Source organism: Peromyscus eremicus, chromosome 7 (genome assembly GCF_949786415.1).
Source record: "Peromyscus eremicus chromosome 7, PerEre_H2_v1, whole genome shotgun sequence".
Taxonomy (NCBI): Eukaryota; Metazoa; Chordata; class Mammalia; order Rodentia; family Cricetidae; genus Peromyscus; species Peromyscus eremicus.
The window spans coordinates 113,066,795-113,086,423 of NC_081422.1; the positions used below are offsets into that span (position 1 = coordinate 113,066,795).

A 19,629-nucleotide genomic window follows, 5' to 3' on the forward strand; every position below is an offset into this window, starting at 1 on the left:
TGTCAACTAATCTGGAATTAACTAAAACCCCAAAACGGAGGGCACACCTGTGAGGGATTTTTGCTTAATTTGAAGTAGGAAGAGCTACTTCTAAATCTACTGAAGACCACCAGCTAAGACATCCAGCTTTGTGGATTCTAGGACCTTCTGTTCACAGGTAGCCATTGTTGGATTACCTGGACCACAGTCTGTAAACCACTCTAATAAATCCCCTTTCTATATATTAAGAGATTCATTCTATAAATTCTGTTGCTCTAGAGAACCCTGACTATACAGTAATCAAGTCAGCTTAAAAGCTATAATTCTAGGATAACAAATACATAAATAAAACAATAAGGCAAAGGCAAACATGAGAATAACAGCAATTTCAGTTCTTCCTTAAGTAATGCCCAGATGTCTTATCAATCCAATTCCTCTCAGGATAGAAGATGCTACTCCTACTAAACAAAGGAGCAAGAGGAACAAACTACTACATATCAGTTAAAACCACAGAACACTGACAATCAAAATTACTTACACTCAAAAAAAAAATGTTGACAGACCCATAAAAATACATAGAAATGACTCCACTGCCCAGTAGTGGCAACTGATTATGGATGACACCTTAAGCCTGAATAAAGAAAGACCACAGGAGGATCAGAAGAGGGTAATGATATTCTTGGAAAGAGAGCACACTACAGAAATCTGAACTTCAGTGCCTGCAGAACAGACAGGCGAATCACTGAGTTCCAGGCCAGGCAGAGCAACACAGTGAGATTCAGCCTTAAAAGAAAAAAGAAAGCAACCCCTACTTGGAGTTCTAGCACCAATACCTTGAAGAGGAGAGGAGAGGACTGGGAAGAAAGACTGAAGACAAGAGAACTGCTTTCAAGTACTATTCTCCCAACTCTCCCCTCTGGAAGCAGCCCACTACCACTCAGGACTTCCAGCAGGAGACAGGCATTTTATTCTCTCTAGAGCTAAGGAGCCAGAGAGGTCCCAAACTCCACACAATACTTCCTAGCACATTTCAGGGCAGCTTTCCCTTCCTCGATAAATGGGGTTTACAAACTTGAAATCCAGACGGCCTAGGGAGAAGTTCAGTTCTGTTGAGTTCATCAGTCACACACAAAGCCCTGAAGCAAATAACCGAATCAATGAGCCCTCTTTCTTCTGAAACAGGCCACAAGAACTATTTAGTGAGAAAGTAGAATTCCATGTTTAAAACTTCAAGAATTTTTAAAATTTTAAAAGACTGGAAATGGGGGGAAACCTGATAGAATTTAAAACCAACAGAATTTATTTATTTAACAATTATGCTCAAGCTGTATTTCTGGCACTCAAAGGCTCAGGGAGGATTGTTGTAAGTTCAAGGCCAACCTGCACTATATACTGAGTTCCAGCTCAGCCTAGCCAATGATATCCTGTCTCAAAAAAACCAAACAACAAAAGAAAAATTAAACAAAAACTACAATTAAGTCCTATTATATTATTACCTAGAACTTACTACAAAATAAATACACACACACACACACACACACACACACACACACACACACACGCGCGCGCGCATGCGCCAGGTATGGTGGCACACGCCTTTAATCCCAGCACTTGGGAGGCAGAGGCAGGCAGATATTTGTGAGTTCAGGGCCAACCTGGTCTACATGAGCTCTCAAACAGCCAGGGCTACATATAACACACAGAGACATATATTTTAGATACATAGATGGTCTTCAAAAGAGACACATTTACTCCCGGAAGCACCAATTTACCTCAGAGATGATGGGCATTGAAGAAACTCCTTGCGGAGTTTGCTTTCACTGTGGCAAGGTTAGCCACTGGGCAAGAATCTGCTCTTGCCTTTGACTGTTGACAGTGTGCTGTGCAGACTGGACAGACATGCAGAACCCACAGGAAAGTGACCACTGAAGTTTGCCAAAACAAGGCAGGACAGTCCAAAATTCCTGCTTCACTGAAAAGTCTGCCAGATACTATGGCTGAAAACGGATGCTATAACATTGCAGAAGAACTTTGGGTGACTGTCCAGGCAGCCAAATGTCTCTGTTGTTAGATAACATTACATCCTTCTGTGTCTTTGATGGAATTGAAAACTAGATAGTTATAGTTGCAGTTTTTCTTAGTTATGATATAAAGTAAGTTAGGTGTAAAATTCTGGATTCACTAAGATAGGATAGATAATGCATTATTTTCTTTGAATATGCTAACTACAAATGGACAGAATATTGTAAATGTAATTCCTACTTAATATTTTGTTGTATGTAGTTTTACTATGTTAAAGTTAAAGCCTTTCTTTTATTTAGACAAAAAGGGGGAAATGTTGTAGAATATTATTTTAAGGTGTGTTACTTTTGTTTATCTTGCATTTGTTTAACTATGTGAAGCTGTGTTCCTTTGCCTGTCTAAAACATCTGATGGTCTAATAAAAAACTGAACAGCCAATAGCAAGGCAAGAGAAAGGATAGGCAGGGCTGGCAGGCAGAAAGAATATATAGGAGAAATCTGGGAGGAAAGATCTAGAAGCCAGAGAAGGAAGAGGACTCCAGGGGCCAGTCACCCAGCTACACAGCAAGCCACAGAGTAAGAATAAGATTTACAGAAGTAAGAGAGTGGGAAAAGCCCAGAGGCAAAAGATAGACAGGATAATTTAAGTTAAGGAAAGCTGGTAGACAAGAAGACAAGCAAAGGCCAGACATTTATAAGTAAGAATAAGCCTCCATGTATGATTTATTTGGGAGCTGAGTGGCTAGGCCCCCAAAAGAGTAAAAGAAAAAACAACAACAATTAAGGTTACACAGTTTTCATGTCAACTAAAAGAAAGGTGAAGGTAAAACACAGTAAGCAAAAAGAAACTAACAATTATCACTGGACAATTCAATTAACCCAATTAACTAAAGAAAAGTAGGGATTTTGGAGACAGTTGTAGGAGTGTGTACTGTATTATGTCCTTAACCACAATCTGCAAGAAATGTTATATAGGGAAAACTCAGTTTTTGAACTTTAACATGCAAGCTAGTAAAAAATCAAAGGGGGGAAAAAAAAAAGAGGACCACAAACTCCACAGATTGTCCTTATGTAACTACAAGCCCAAGAAGTTGCATTTCAAAAGACATTTAGCGTCATTAAACCCGGGCACTGCAGGCTGCGGGGTGCAGCTCAGCTGACAAAGTCTAGCAGGTATGAGGCTGGCTTTGATTCTAGCACTGCATAAACCAAGTATGGTGGTCCCTGCAACCCAAGCACTCAAGAGGTACATTCAGACTAAATTAATAGGGTTCAAGATCATCTTCAATACACAGTAAGTTAGAAGAGGCCAGCCTTAAACTATATGAAAACCTGTTTCAAAAAGAAATTTTACGCTGGAGATATGGCTCAGAAGTTACAAGCACTGACTGCCATTCCAGAGGTCCTGAGTTCAATTCCCAGCAACCACACGGTAGCTCACAACCATCTGTAATGAGATCTGGTGCCCTCTTCTGGTCATACATACTGTATACAAAGTAATTAAGTCTTTAAAAAAAAGAAGGAAAGAAATTTTACAAGAAAAAATACTTAAAACTCAAGTATTTTTTAGAATAAAGCAAATAAAATACTGAAAAATGAGATTTACTACAAATTTTGTAACAAAGCAAAAAGTTAAAAATATAGCTCTTCTACTCCCTAAAATAATCTATGTACCATTACAGCTTGAGCACAGAATAATATACATCAAACAGCAATGTGTTGTGTAATATTAGTTTAAGATGTGTTACATTTGTTTATGCTGTGGAATATTTGTTTAATGATGCAAAGATGTGTTGTACTCTTTTATGTTGCATTTGCTTAACTCTGTAAAGCTATGTTACTTAACCTGCCTCAAATACCTAATTGGTCTAATGAACAGCTGAATGGTCAATAGCTAGGCAGGAAAAAGGAGAGGTGGGGCTGACATGCAGAGAGATTAAATAGGAGAAATCTAGAGGAGGAAGACAAGGATTGAGAAAAAGGAGAAGTAGAGGAGGATGCCAGAGGACAGCCACCCAGCCAGACACAGAGTAAAACGTAAAGAAAGGTATAGAGCCGGGCGGTGGTGGCGCACGCCTGTAATCCCAGCACTTGGGAGGCAGAGGCAGGTGGATCTCTGTGAGTTCGAGGCCAGCCTGGTCTATAGAACTAGTCCAGGACAGGCTCCAAAGCTACAGAGAAACCCTGTCTCGAAAAACCAAAAAAGTAAGGTATATAGAAAGGTAAAAAGCCCAGAAGCAAAAGGTAGACAGGATAATTTAAGAAAAGCTGCTTAGAAATAAGCCAAGCTAAGGCCAGGCATTTATAAATACTAAGAGTAAGTCTCCATGTATTTATTTGGGAGCTAGGTGGCAGGCCCCCAAAGAGCAAAGAGTAAAAAAAAAAAAAAAAAAAAAAAACAAAAAAAAAAAAAAAAAACCCAACTATAGCAATACTGCTGCAGGCCGCAGGAATACATCATAAGAACTCAGCTGGTTATGGCAAAGTCACTACCTGGAGAGATCAGGGAATTCCTCCGGAAAAATCCAAATTCCAAGGAGTTTTTGGTGTTATTTGGCTTGTTATATATCAGCTGTATTCTGTTATGAAAATCATGTGTGCTTTCATAGTTTTCCCAATTGACTTTTCCCTAAGAAGGGCTAACGGTATGGACTGATCGCTCTCTGGACATACACATTCCAGGTATTTGGAGAACAGCCTCAGGAAAGGCTTTCTCTGGGATCAGATATCTCTCTTAGCCACTTTCAAGGACTAACAGTGATATGCTAACCAGTCATTAGCACTTAGTTGACCTTCTCTTTTACCACTCCCATTTTGGATTGTTAAAGAAAGCCTGGTGAGCTTGCTTGAAGAGGGGGCTTGATATAACTGGATTCCAGGGAGATTTAGGTAGGACATGGAAGAGAAAAGAAAATGGAAGAACTAGATGGGTAAGAACTTGAGAGGAACAAACTGAGATGGGGAAGAACTAGATTGAAGGGCTAGAAGAGAGGACTAGAGGAACGAGATGGAAGATGAGGAAGAGTCAGATGGAAAAGTCCTAGCTGGGTAAGAACAAGGTGAAAAGGACCTAGATGAGGCAGAATTAAGATGAGAGAATTAAGATAGAACTTAGAGGGAGCAATAGATAAGTATAAAGAGAAATCAGGCAAGAAAGGAGCTAGGCACGAGAACAGAACTGAAGCTGTGTATATAGGATGTTATGCCAGAGGAATTAAAGCAAGTGGACTACAGAGCTCGGTGTGCTGAGATTCTATTTCCTGAAAATAGTCCTCGCCATTAGTAGTTGTCTCCTGAGCCCCTGGGATGTATAATATTAAGACTGGTCCCTCTAATAATATACAAGACAACACAAAGCCCTAATTATCCACGGAAATCACTGCTAATTTCAAAATAATATTGACAAGAGATGGCTCAATAGTTAAGAGCATTTGTTGCTCTTGCAGAGAACCTAGCTTCAGTTCCCAGCACCCACATGCTGGTTCACAACTGTCCGAAACTCCAGTTCCAGGTGATCCAATGCCCACTTCTGACTTCTGTGGGTACTGCATACACACGGTATACCACATACACATAAATACATCTAATAAAAATTAAAATTTTTAACCATTTTTTAAAAAAATAATAATATGGACAAAGAATAAAGCAACTGCTAACTTAAGATTCCTGTAAAATCTGTCACTTAACCAAATGAATTAATCTACATATTCCTTTCCTCACTTTGCTTTTATGAAAAGATCCTTTTTAAGAACAAAAATAAACTCATGTAAAAACTTAGCTATTACTCTCTCCCTTTCTCTTATAGGGTTGGGGACTGAGCCAGGGCCTTGCCCATGCTAGACAAGCATTCTTCCATTGAATTATGTCCCCAACCCTTAATGACTACTGCCACTACTAAGATGTCTCTGGGCCATTGAGGTTTCAGGGGGCCCAAAATTTGTTTAGCCCAGTATTGCATTATAAGCCAATAGATGTCAAAAAAGCTAAAAAGTCACTGCTACTGATTAAACATGCAAAGCTCATCACTATTAACCAGATATTCTGCTGGGCCCTGCTTAAATCAAAAGACTACCCAAATTTTTCTCTCTTAGCATTTAACAAAGATAAGAATGGTTCTAAATAACAAAATACCTTACTATCTAAGAAGATACACTAGATTAGATTTTTGTAATTCTACACATAATCCGTTAATGATGGAAGTACTTGCTTTCCTTCCTCTCAGGTTTTCTTAAGCCCTCGGAGTCGTTTTCTTTACTTATCTGTGTGCACACGGATGAACATGGTGCATGAAAGTGGACGGAGGCCAGAGGGCAACCTGCTGGCCCAACTACCTAGTTTTGAAGACCTTACACTTCAGTATGGTGCTAACAAACTGCAGAAACAGATGTCTGGACAGAAAGCACTTCTAAAGATCTATGAAAATAGTAGTAACTGCCAGTAATCACTGTCAAGGTTTGGCTTTTTGGTCTTTTCCCCAAGAGAGGATTTCTCTGTGTAGCCCTGGCTGTCCTGGAACTCACTCTGTAGACCAGGCTGCATTCGAACTCAAAAGATCCTCCTGACTCTGCCTCCCTCCACTCCCTGGCTCACTGTCAAGGTTAATTTCTTATAATTAACCAAGTATTATAAGAAAGTACTATGAAATGCTTGTAAAATCAGTCTAATCAATGACACTTAGTTTAACAAAACGTCCAAGAAATGGTGGTTTTAGAATATCAGTTTCACTGAGAGGGGTGGCACATGCCTTTAATCCCCACACTTGGTCTACATAGAATGTTCTAGGCCATCCAGGGCTTTATAGTGAGACTGTTTCAAAAATATTAAAGTTCCCAGATGTGGTGGCACACAACCTTTAAACCCAGCATTTGGGATGCAGAGGCAGGGAATTACTGTGAATTAAAGGCTCTCCAGGTCTACATTGTGAGCTCCAGGACAGCCAGGTCTACAAAGACTCTATCTAAAACACAAAACAAATAAAAAAAAGTAAATTCAAAATGTAAGGTGTTATTCTTATTTCTGAAAATATCAGAATAAAATTTCTTTTTTTTTAAGACTTATTATGTATATAGTGTTCTGTCTGCATGTATCCCTGCAGGCCAGAAGAGGGCACCAGATCTCATTACAGGTGGTTGTGAGCCACCATGTGGTTACTGGGAATTGAACTCAGGACCTCTGGAAGAGCAGCCAGTGCTCTTAACCTCTGAGCCATCTCTCCAACCCCCAGAATAAAATTCCTTAATGTAAATATACATATGTTTAGACACACACACACACACACAAACACACACACATATGATGGATTTAGTTCTAGTTTGTTTTGTTTTCTAAATATTGCTTAATATATCTATTTAGTTTAAAGGTTTATTCTATAATAGGAAAAGGAATATTTCACCTTTTTTATTTTACTCATTTTTATTTTATATATATATGGGTGTTTTGCCTGCAAGTAAGTCCGTGTACTAGGTAAATGCCCATAGAAACCAGGAAAGGACATCAGATCTCCTGGAACTGCAGTTGCAGAGGTTGTTAGTTATCATGCGGGTACTGGGAATTGAACCTGGGTCCTCTGGTACCTGGGTCCTGTGGAAGAACACCCAGTTCTCTTATCTGCTGAGCCATCTCTCCAGCACCACCACTACCCTTTTTTTTTTTTTTTTTTTTCTTCCAAGACAGGGTCTCTCTGTAGTTTTGGAGCCTGTCCTGGAAATCATTCTGTAGACCAGGCTGGCCTCGAACTGGGATTAAAGGCACACACCACAGCCCAGCAGATTAAGATTTCACCTTTCTAAATAATACAAACTTTTAATATTTAAAAACAGATATTTAGGGGCTGGAGAGATGGCTCAGTGGTTAAAAGCACTGGCTGTTCTTACAGAGGTCCTGACTTCAATTCCCAGCAACCATATGATAGCTCACAACCACCTTTAGTGGGATCTGATGCCCTCTTCTGGCATAAAGGCATGCATGCAGATAGAGCACTCATATACATAAAAATAAACAAATTTAGAAAAATTTTAAAAATAGATATATTAAGATGCTGACTTATAAAAATATACATGATTATATGAGGATTATGACTAGGACATATTTTAAAGTATCCTAGTGCTAGGAGGGAAAAATCAGAAACTGACTCAGAAAACCTGAGACCAGGAGAGACAAAAAGCAAGTTTAAAAAAAAAAAAAAACTACCTTTCTGATGTCCTGCCTGTCCATGACTAGGATCATGGACAGAGAAATAGGAATCCTTTAACGAGACAGTCAATGTGCATAAAAGGTGCAGAAAGATTGGGTGAGCACAGGGAAGTGATGAGAGAATTAAGTAGACTTTCCCATTCATCATGAAATTTTTTTCAAAACATGAAAAACTCTGTATTACACATTTTTATAAATCACAAATAAGGATCATTATGCTATAAGTGATCAATAACTAAAGATAGAATATTACCTGCTATTCTCATATCTGTCCATACTGAAAAGAACCATGCTTGACTACCATCTTGAAAGGTGGTTGGTGTTAGCAACCATCACATGAAACAGTCTTTAACAAAGCAATCCAGTGTCTCCATTGACACTAACGGATTAAAACATAGAGGTGATTCTGGCTACGCTGGAAGCTCCAGCAGCATGGAAGACTCTTGCTATAACTAAGCTTTCCTGTGTACCTCTGCATGAAGGCACGGTGCAGGGAAGACCCCTGCTATAACTAAGCTTTCCTGTGTACCTCTGCATGAAGGCACGGTGCAGGGAAGACCCCTGCTATAACTAAGCTTTCCTGTGTACCTCTGCATGAAGGCACGGTGCAGGGAAGACCCCTGCTATAACTAAGCTTTCCTGTGTACCTCTGCATGAAAGCACAGTGCAGGGAAGACCCCTGCTATAACTAAACTTTCCTGTGCACCTCTGCATGAAGGCACGGTGGCAGATGCTTCACTTCTGCGATCTTGTGTCACCTCATCAATCCATTCATCCTGGAATGCAGGATGGCATTCTTACTCAGCAAACACATAGAAAGGTTCAGAGCTGAAGCTGTTCTAGTGACAAGCAATTGCTGAAGAAAAAGGTGGATTTTATTCTAAGCCTATGTCTCTCTGAGAAGTATGAAGTGAAATACTATACCAAAACTAAAAACTAAAAATGTGGATTCTTCCTTCTGTAACTATACACTATAAGATGGGAAAAATCACACTCCCTTATAAAAAACAAATGCACACAGAAACCAAGCAACATAGAATGGGAAGACCAAGAGGCTCCATCACTCACAAGTCCTACCAACCTTGCAACACATTCAAACTGAAGCTTTACCAAAAGGGGTTTAAAAAAAAAAAAAAAAAAAAGATGTATCACTATATATAGCATGTGTCTTCATATAACCATTAAAAAAAAATGTTCAAGCCGGGCGGTGGTGGCGCACGCCTTTAATCCCAGCACTTGGGAGGCAGAGCCAGGCGGATCTCTGTGAGTTCGAGGCCAGCCTGGGCTACCAAGTGAGTTCCAGGAAAGGCGCAAAGCTACACAGAGAAACCCTGTCTCGAAAAAAAAAAAAAAAAAAAAAATGTTCAATAAGCTGAGCAGTGGTGGTGCACACCTTTAATCCCAGCACTCAGAAGGCAGAGGTAAGCAGATCTCTGTGAGTTCAAAGCCAGCCTGGTCTACAGAGCAAGTTCCAGGACAACCAGGGTCACACAGAGAAACCCTGTCTTGAAAAGCAAAAACAAAAAAATGTTCAATCTACACATCCCAAATGTACATGTATTTGTGTATATTACATATACGTTACAAGAAAAAAATTTTCTGTGCAAGAGAAGAGATTCAAGTGCTGTGGGATGGTCTGTATGTCAAATGCTCTGATTGGTCAATAAATAAAACACTGATTGGCCAGTGGCCAGGCAGGAAGTATAGGTGGGACTAACAGAGAGGAGAATTGAGATAACAGGAAGGCGGAGGGAGACACTGCCAGCCGCCACCATGACAAGCAGCATGTGAAGATGCCGGTAAGCCACGAGCCACGTGGCAAGGTATAGATTTATAGAAATGGATTAATTTAAGATATAAGAACAGTTAGCAAGAAGCCTGGCACGGACATACAGTTTGTAAGCAATATAAGTCTCTGTGTTTACTTGGTTGGGTCTGAGCGGCTGTGGGACTGGCAGGTGAAAGAGATTTGTCCTGACTGTGGGCCAGGCAGGACTGGAGGAAAACTCCAGCTAAATTCAAGTATAATATTAAAATAGCTTTATAAATTTATATTTTGTTCAAACAGGAAATATTAATGTGAAATTATGATTTACTTGTAACATACAATATTTCCAAGTTCTGAAATCACTGAGGCCATGGTAATGGACACTTCAAGTATCAAAGTTCTGCTTTATAATACCAGTCTTCAGTGAAAATATCAACTGAATCTAGATCTGGGGAGAAAGAATGCAAATGTGAGCCTGAGGAACTCTGAATACGGCTGGGGAAATAGCTCAGCCAGTAAAAACCAAGCACCAGAACCTGAGTCAATTCCCAGAACCCACTTGGGAAAAAAAGGCTGGATGTGGTAACTCGATCTCATAATCCCAGCACTGGGTAGGAGGATACAGGCAGACCATGGGGTTTGCTGGTCAGCCAGCTTAGACCACTTGGCAAAGATCAGGGCAGTGAAAGACCCGGTCTCAAACCAAAGAGGGTGGGGGGCATCTAAGGAATAAAAATTAGTCTTCTTGACTATACATATACACAACTGCACACATATGAACACAAACACACAAAAACAAATATGCCTGTGCACAGGCACATGTGAATGCACATATGAACATACAAGCATGTGCACACACACACACAGGAAAAAAAATCTAGACTCAAAATTGCAAGGAACCAGCTATATATAGTCTAAGCTGACCCCAAACTTGAAATATTCCTGCCTCAGCCTCCCATGTGCTGGGGGATTACAGGCATGAGCCACTATACTCACCTCAACAATCCATTTTTAAAATTATCTTAGATTTATTTTCTGTGTATGAGTATTTTGCACATATATACATACATACATATACATATGTATACACACACACACACACACACACACACACACACACACACACACGCACCACATGTGTACCCGGTACCCCCAGAGGTCCAAAAGCATCAGATCCTGGGGAACTGGGGTTACGGATAGTTGTAAGCCACCATGTGGGTGCTGCAACTGGAAATCAGTCCTCTGCAAGAACAAGTTTTCTTAACTACTAAGTCATCTCTCTCCAGGCTAACAATCACTTTTTTCAATATATTCAATGTTCATTTGTTACTGGGGCAGGCATGAACACTTTAGTGCACACGTGCTCAGAAGACAGCCTTGTGGAAATCAGGCCTCCATCCCCTTTGCGGCTCCCAGAGCCAAGCAGGCCATGAGGTTTGCACTTTACAGCAAGTGTTTTACCAGATGAGCCATCTTACCTGCCCTCGATCTTTTTATTCTGCCTTTTTAATGGGAACTACAGTACAGATTAAAGAGCCCCAGTTAATAAGGCAAGGTTCCTCTTAAAATATACACATACCCACACACACACACATTTATATTTACAAAAGAAATGATGACAGCCAGGGCTACACAGAGAAATCCTGTCTCGATAAACAAAAAACAAAAAAAAAACAATGCAGTAATAAAAAAATAACTTCTAATGAATTAACTGATTTAAACAAGGACTGAATGCTAAAGTATATAAAATATAAGACCTGTGGGGAACCTAGAATAATAGTGGCAAAGTTTCATCTCACAGATTACCTGCTAGCTACAAGGGAAAATCCTTATTATAGAGAGACCTTGGTTGTCATAATCTTAAACAAACAAAACAAACATTACTAATAAATGCATGTTCAGATTGGAAACCTTCCTGATGTGATGCAATATGGAATGTGCAACGTTACAGACCTAAAAATATTTAGCCTAAATTCCATCACGCTGAATTTTTAATCTAATGCTCAGTGTGCTAGAAACAGACATACAGATTAGGCATCACATCAAAAAGGAAGAATCTAATAAATCTAGATAAACAGACAAAACTTTTCAATCAGCTGATGTCCTGGAAGGAAGGGGAAGGAAGCTATACTACATTAAGAGAGATGCTGGAGGTATAACAGTCAAATAGAATGTGTGAAACCTATCGAAACTACACACTAGCATATGTTTTATTTAAACTACATTCTCAGTATCCTCAAATGTAAAATGTCAACAAAACCCTATCAGAATAAGAAGAATTTTTATTTATTTATTTCTAGACAAGATCTCACTGTGTAACTCTGGCCAGCCTGGAACTTGATCTGTACACGAGACTGTCCTTGAACTCAGAGTGCTGCCTTTGCTCTGAGTGCTGGGGAATTTTTATTAAATTTTTAACCCACAGAACTTGGCATTCCACTGTAGTATATATACTCACCTCCACTTAGCAGCTTCATGACTAGCCACAGCTCATCTTTTACCACAAAAGACGTGTAGTAAGACACAATATTAGGATGATGGCATTGACTCATGGCTTGAATTTCTTTCTACAAAGAAGAAAATACACAGTCACTTATTAAATTCCAGCTTAAAGCAACCCCTATAAATTAGCAAATCCAGATTTAGTTATCCCAGGACTATGTTACAGTCTTCTCTGGGATTTCCAAGGTACTAATCTCTTCATGAATGGCTACAGGCCAGGCTGCATACACCTCTAATCCTGGCACTTGAGAGGAAGGAAGGCTGAGATCAGGACACACCGGCAAGATCCCATCTAAAAAGGCTAAACCAGGCCTTTAAACCCAGCACTCGGGAGGCAGAGGCAGGTGGCTCTCTGTGAGTTCCAGGCCAGCTTGGTCTACAGAGCAAGTTTCAGGACAGACAGTCAGGGCTACACAGATAAACCAAAAAAAAAAAAAAAAAAAGGCTCAACCAGAAAACCATGTAGTTTCCGTCAGTCAATTCTGACTCTAACTCTCCTCCTCCTAGACACTATATTAGTAATCTCTGAAACAGAAAACTTGCACTGTTTATCACATCCTGGCATAGTACCTCAGAGGCCTCCACTGGGACACATAGTTTTACTTCAAGGTATCCTTGAATAACTATCTTGGGAAATCTGGCCAACAGAAAATAATTACTAATAAACAGAAGGTAAATGTTTTTGTCTGCCTGTCTGTGGGGGGTTGTTCTGTCTTACTAAAATATCAGTTCACCTAATTTTTGTGAAATTATTAACAATTCTCACATCAAAGAGAAGTAACCTGAAATGGTACAAAGTTATACACTAATCCAGAGTAGTGAGACCTGTGCCAAAGCCTAACTCTATCTCGGTTTAGAACATTTAAATTAACAAGGGACAATTAAATGTTTTAGAGACCCTGAGTGAAACCAGGGACCCTCTGGTCTTATCCCTATCCCTTCTGACCTCACTTCTAAGATGTAGCCACACAAAACAACTTCATGCTTCTATCTCTGGACCTTGAACCCTACAGTTCCCTCTGCACCACATATATTCCCACAGCATCTTAACTTAGCAACCTGATTTCAATGTAGGTATTTTTTTTAATATTTTCCCAAAGCATCCAGGTTTGTCAGGGGCTGCTGCTGCTCCTCCTCCTCCTTTTTCTCCTTTTTTTTCTTTTTAATTAAAAAGGCAAAATAACAACTGTATTTTTCCAGATGGGAGAGGCCTTAGACTGGAAGTCCAAGAGCCCCTTAACTTCCAAGCACCTTGTGCACCTTCTCCCGTGACAGCACGTAAATACTACACAGTACATATGAGCTTACTTGTCTGGCTCTGCTAGACTGAGGGCTACATGAAGGCCAGGACTTAGAACCGGATTCCCACATGTGATGGCACATGCACGCAATCCTAGCACCTGGGAGGGGAAGGCGAGAGGAATAAAAGAGTCTAAGGACAGATTCAGCTACATAGAGGGTTTTTAAATATATACTTATTTATTTTACTTTATGTGTATGAGTATTTTGCCTGAATATATGTCTGTACACCATATGCATGCCTGGTGCCTATGGAGGTCAGAAGAGGGTGTCAGACCCCTGGAAGTGGAGTTATGAATGGTTGTGAGCCACCATGTGGGTTGAGGGAGTTGAACCTGGGTCCTCTGAAAGAGCAGCCAGAGCATTTAACCAGTCCTCCCACCCTGGTTTTTAAGGCCACCTTGGGCTACATAAAAACTCTACCTCATAAAAGCACAGTTGTTAAATCCTATTTTCCCAGTCATCATGGAGCTATAACCTTAGTAATGGAGTACTTGCCTAGCATGTGCTAGGTCCTTAGTTCAATCTCCAATGTGTGTGCACACGTATGTGTTTAAAATAGAACTTACACTATTTTCTTAATTATTCTTATTTGGGGTAAGTGTGCACCTGTGCACCCACAAAGGTCAGAAGAGGGCAATGGATGACTTGGAGCTGTTAAAGTTACAGGCAGTTGTGAGCCACCTGACTTGGATGCTAACAATTTAACACAGGTCCTCTGAAGGGCAGCAAATGCTCAGAACCACTGAGCCACCTCTCTAGCTCCTGAACTTATTGCCTAGTTATTTTCTGCACACACCCCAACACACACACACACACACACACACACACACACACACACAACCTGTAAGCTCAATGAAAGCTAAGAGTATTCTTTGCCTTTATCATTGTGCCTGGTACATGTATACCACCTCTATTAAACATTTGTTGAATGAAAGAAATTCTACAGTGATTTATACAGCTTTTCATTTATTCATGTACATGCTTTATATCTTTGGTATAGAAAGCTTTTTAAATTCTTTAAAAATGATAAATGAAGTACTCGATAAATGCTATTTTTTCATCTTTTCTACTTAAATGCGAATTGATTTATAGAAAAGACCTTGCTCTATATATTTTGCAAGCCATAAAGTCACCAGCAGGGGCTTTTAGGCTCCTTAACTTCTAAAAACTCAGGAAACAGAAAAGAAAAGAAAGAACTAAGTAAGCAGCTGCCTATTAACAGCTATAACTACTATGTTCTCTTTCACTGTGATTATGCCCCAATATTCAGTACGGACACCACCAGTAACTCAGTTCCTCTTGGACAGTGGAGGTTTACAGATGCAGCTCAGCAGTTTACTCCCTGTCACCATAACTAAGGGGGTGGGGGTGGGGAGCAATGGGAAAACTTCTAGACAGGCAGGGAATCTCAGTCCTAACCCTTGCCTTTTCTCATCACTGTTTTATTGTATGTATTTACTGAGTAAGAGAGAGAGAGAATGTGTGAGTACATGCATGCATACATCTGTGCATTCTGCCATGGTATGTATGCAGACACACCTCGGAGGATAATTTTTGGGAGCTGGTTGTTTACTTTCACCTTGTAGGTCCTAAGGATTAAACTCAGGTCATCAGGCTTAGCAGTAATGCCTTTACAGTCCATCCCTGACTTTTCTATCACTAGCTCTATACACCTTTTTTAAAAAATACTTTTTAGGTTTATTTTATTAATGCGTATGAATATTTTGCCTACATGTATGTATGAGTACCATGTTTATGCTTGGTGTTAGTGGAGGTTGGTGGAGTTAAATATGGTTGTAAGTTGCCATGTGAGTGCAGGGTGGGTTGTCTATAAGAGCAACAAGTGCTCATAACCATTGAGCAAACTCTCCAGCTCCACTGCAAATAATCTTAGGGGAAAAAATCATTATAAAATAAAAATATCAAGACATCTAATATGGTAGATTACAGCTCTCAAGTACTGTATTATTTAGAAAGGCCCCTAAAGGGGCTATTATATTTCATCCTTAAGCAAAGAACAAAACAAAACTCACCAGGATTTAAAACATTAAAACATTAAATGAACTAAGAATATAACTCAGTAGAGCAGCATTTACCTAGCATACATACAACTCTAGATTTGATTGCTAACTCTGCAAAATAATAACAAAAAATAAAAAAATATTAAATGAGCCAGGCATAGTGGCATATGCCTTTAATCCCAGTACTGAGGAGGTACAGGCAGGTGGATTCAAGGCCAGCCTGGACTACATATATAGTTCCAGGACAGCCAGAGCTATATAAAGAGAAACCCTGTCTCAAAAACAAAAAAAGGAAATAAAGATATGACTTTTAAAGCTGTCTAATTTTCCTTGCTAAGCACTTACTACATGGCTTTTTTTATTATTAATTTATGTATTTTGAGACAAGGTTTCTCTACATAGCCTTGGCTGTTCTGTAACTCACTATATAGCCTACAACACAAGGCTATATTCTTAAACTATACTGCTAATCCAAGAATACAACAAAAATACAAAATAATCCCTGTGAGGTTGCTTTTTTTTTCCCTTCCCAATAAACCATCTTTTATCACCTCTATTCCTAGCTAAGTCCGATCCTCAGAACACGCATAAAAGCCTGACATAGCACATGCCTGTAATCCCAGTAATGGAAGGCAGAGGCAGGAGGACTCTGGGGCTTGACAGCTAGCCAATCAACTCAAATTCGAAAACTCAGGCTCACCTCAAAAATACAGTGGAAAGCAATTGAGGAAGACACCCAACACTCAACTCCGGCCTACATATGCACTAGCAAACCCACAAACATGTACACTGTACATACACACACCAACATAAACTCTAAAAATAAATTTAAAACCAGCATGGTGGTACATGTCTTTAATCTCAGTACTCAGGTGCTTTGAGTCTGAGAGTCTGAGGCCAGCCTGATCTATGCAGAGAGTTTCAGGGCAGCCAGGACTACATAGTGAGACCCTGTCTCAAAAAAAAAAAACAGTTTTAAAATAAATAAAAAAGAGGTAGAGGGCCCATTCTGTCTCTTATCTTCCATCAGTGTGCATAACACAACTGATGTTTCTCTAAGAGTCTTGACCCAGGAATCACAAATCCATGGTGTTACTTATAGAGATGAGAACTAAGTAACTGCCACTGTATCAATAAGAACAAACAGCAACCATATAAAACTAGAACACATGGTCAATAAACTATCTCTATTCAATGGATACTACACATATATTTACTAAACCTACATGAGCAAACACAGATAGAACGGTACAACTAGCCATTCAATGTAAAGAGAAATACACAAAAAGAGAGAAAAATCACAAAAATGCTAATTTAAATATTCAGTCTAAAAAAAGTACGTACCAAATGTTAACCTCAGAGTAATAAGATTGTAATTTTTTTCAACTTACTTTGATTTTATAAATTTTATAATAATCATTTATTAATGAAAATAAGTCACCTTTTCAAAAGAAACTAAAAACATCCTTTAACATAAACTACAAGAGCAAGTCTCTCCACTTAAGAAATATGAGCTAAGGGGCTGGAGAGATGGCTCAGCGGTTAAGAGCACTGGTTACTTGCTGGATGGTGGTGGCGCACGCCTTTAATCCCAGCACTCGGGAGGCAGAGCCAGGCGAATCTCTGTGAGTTCGAGGCCACCCTGGTCTACAGAGCGAGATCCAGGACAGGCACCAAAACTACACAGAGAATGGGGGGGAGGGGAGCACTGGCTACTCTTCCAGAGGACCCGGGTTCAATTCCCAGCACCCACATGGCAGCTCACAATTGTCTATAACTTTAGTTCCAGGGCGATCTGACACCTTCACACAGACATACATGTAGGTCAAACACCAATGCACATAAAAATAAATAATAAAAATAATTTATAAAAAAAAAAGAAAAGAAAAGAAAGAAATAAGAGCTATGCATACCAGGAGTTCATCCATGCTAGTCTGACACTTCTCAAGGTTTATCCGTTTGATTGCCACTTTCTCCTTTTTGGGGGCACAATACGCTGCTTGGACCACAGCAGTTGCTCCACTCCCTGAAAACAAATACATAAATAAATAATACACAGATAAAGCACGACATTTTGAATCACCACAGTTTCATTTAAACAGTGAGGACTAAGCCTGTCTTGCTCTGCAGTGAACAACAGATGAGGAGACATGCCCTAGAGAGCTAGTGAACACAACCTTAAGAACCTCAGGGCCAGCAGGATGGCTCAGCAGGTAAAGGTTCCCACCTGACAGCAAGCCTCACAGCCTGAGTTCAAACCCAATGCCCGCATGGTAGAAGGAAAGAAGTGATTCCAAAAAGCTGTCCTCTGACCTTCACACATACACACACATACAAAATAATGAAAACATAATTAAGAATTAAAAAACAAAAACCACCCTCAGCTATTTCAAGTCTAGAGCCAATAAATAAGAGTGCAAAAAAATTGAAAATCGTTAGGATTCCAGTTCTAAAGTATGATAGCATAGGTCCATACTCCCTGTTCTCCAAATACAACTAAATACCATAAAAACAACTGAAAAATGATCACAAAAGGGTTTTAGAAGGTATAGAAAGGAGGTACCAGCTAGAGACCCTGGAGCTAGAAAACCCGTGGTGAGTTCAATGAATTTCCCTTTTCTCTCCCATATGTTTCAGGCTGGACAACAGAAAGGTCTGCACTTCAGAGCCACCAAGAAAGTAAAGATAGATAGATGCACAGACAAGCCAACAAACTAGAAAAGCCTGCCCTCTGGCTAAAGATCTGTGAAAAGGACAGCTCAGCACAGATCTAGAAAGTCAAAATATTCCGCAGTCCTCATCCAGGACAGGACTGGCCCAAATGACTCCGGCAGCAGCATGAACATGGTCCTCTACTTTACACCTTCAACAGTGGCAGGCAGTTCAACCCTGTCCACATCTATGGCAATGCCAAGCCAACCAGCCTTTAGCAGTACATAGGGCCCGGACAGATCCTGCACAGGAGCCACAGTGGTACCAGAGCAATATCACAAGACCCCTGAAAACTAAATTACCAAGGGTATTACAACTCCCAAAAGTAGGACAGAAAGCTATACACTAAACATAAATAGAGCAACTGCTTGCCGGAATACAAGAGGAAAATAAGAACAAGGTCTACCAACATAACAACCCAAATGTCCAGGATGAAATCAAAATGACGTATGGAATACCTGTAATCCCAGCACTTAGGAAGTAGAGGCAAGAGGGTCAGTTTAAAGTCATGTCTGACTACATGACAAGTTGGAGATCATCCTGGGTTACAAGAGAATGTCAAAAAATAAAATAAATTCTGAATGAAGAAACTGGGATGGGAGGCAGGCTCAGCTGGTAAAGATGCTTGCTGCCAAGCCTGAAAACCTGAGTTCCAGCCACAGGACTCACATGATGGAGAGAAGTAACCCTGGAAGCTGTCCTCTGACCTCTACACAGGCACTATGGTACAGTGTGTGTGTGCATACACACACACACACACACACACACACACACACACACACACGAGCACGCGCGCACACACAGGGTTAGGGTTGTGCTAGAGACTGGGCACAGGCCTTGGACTGCTGAGCACAAACAAGCTCTACCAACACAGTCTGTTCTCAGCACCAGGTTTTGCTTCTTTCAGTCTTGGTACTTGTCTGAAGGAGACTAACAGCAGTGGCTAAATCGGTCACACTACGAATTTACCTACAAAAATTTGTTTGGCTCACCAAAAACATCTTTTCTGTTAATGTGAAGAAAAAAAGACAATGAAATGTGTACCCAGAAGTTATTTTTAAAGTACCAAATGGAATTATACAAATAAGATGTATACTGACTGAGAAAAAGCATTTGCTGGGAACTCAATGA

At 40.0% G+C, this 19,629-nt stretch overlaps 1 protein-coding gene across 2 annotated transcripts in view; it reads right to left on the reverse strand.

Moving 5' to 3' along the window:
* The window catches only part of Oxsr1 (oxidative stress responsive kinase 1), a 91,952-nt gene that overhangs the window by 48,633 nt on the left and 23,690 nt on the right, over window positions 1-19,629 (reverse strand). Inside the window, exons 1-3 of one of the 2 annotated variants that reach the window (XM_059268878.1) lie at window positions 17,700-17,805; window positions 13,772-13,863; window positions 12,420-12,528 (exon numbers count right to left, since the gene is read on the reverse strand). In XM_059268878.1, the coding sequence (XP_059124861.1) occupies window positions 12,420-12,528; window positions 13,772-13,846 (184 nt within the window). In that variant the 5' untranslated portion in view covers window positions 13,847-13,863; window positions 17,700-17,805. Of the gene's footprint in view, window positions 1-12,419; window positions 12,529-13,771; window positions 13,864-17,699; window positions 17,813-19,629 lie in introns of those variants that run through there. The other variant, XM_059268877.1, reaches the window with a different exon arrangement.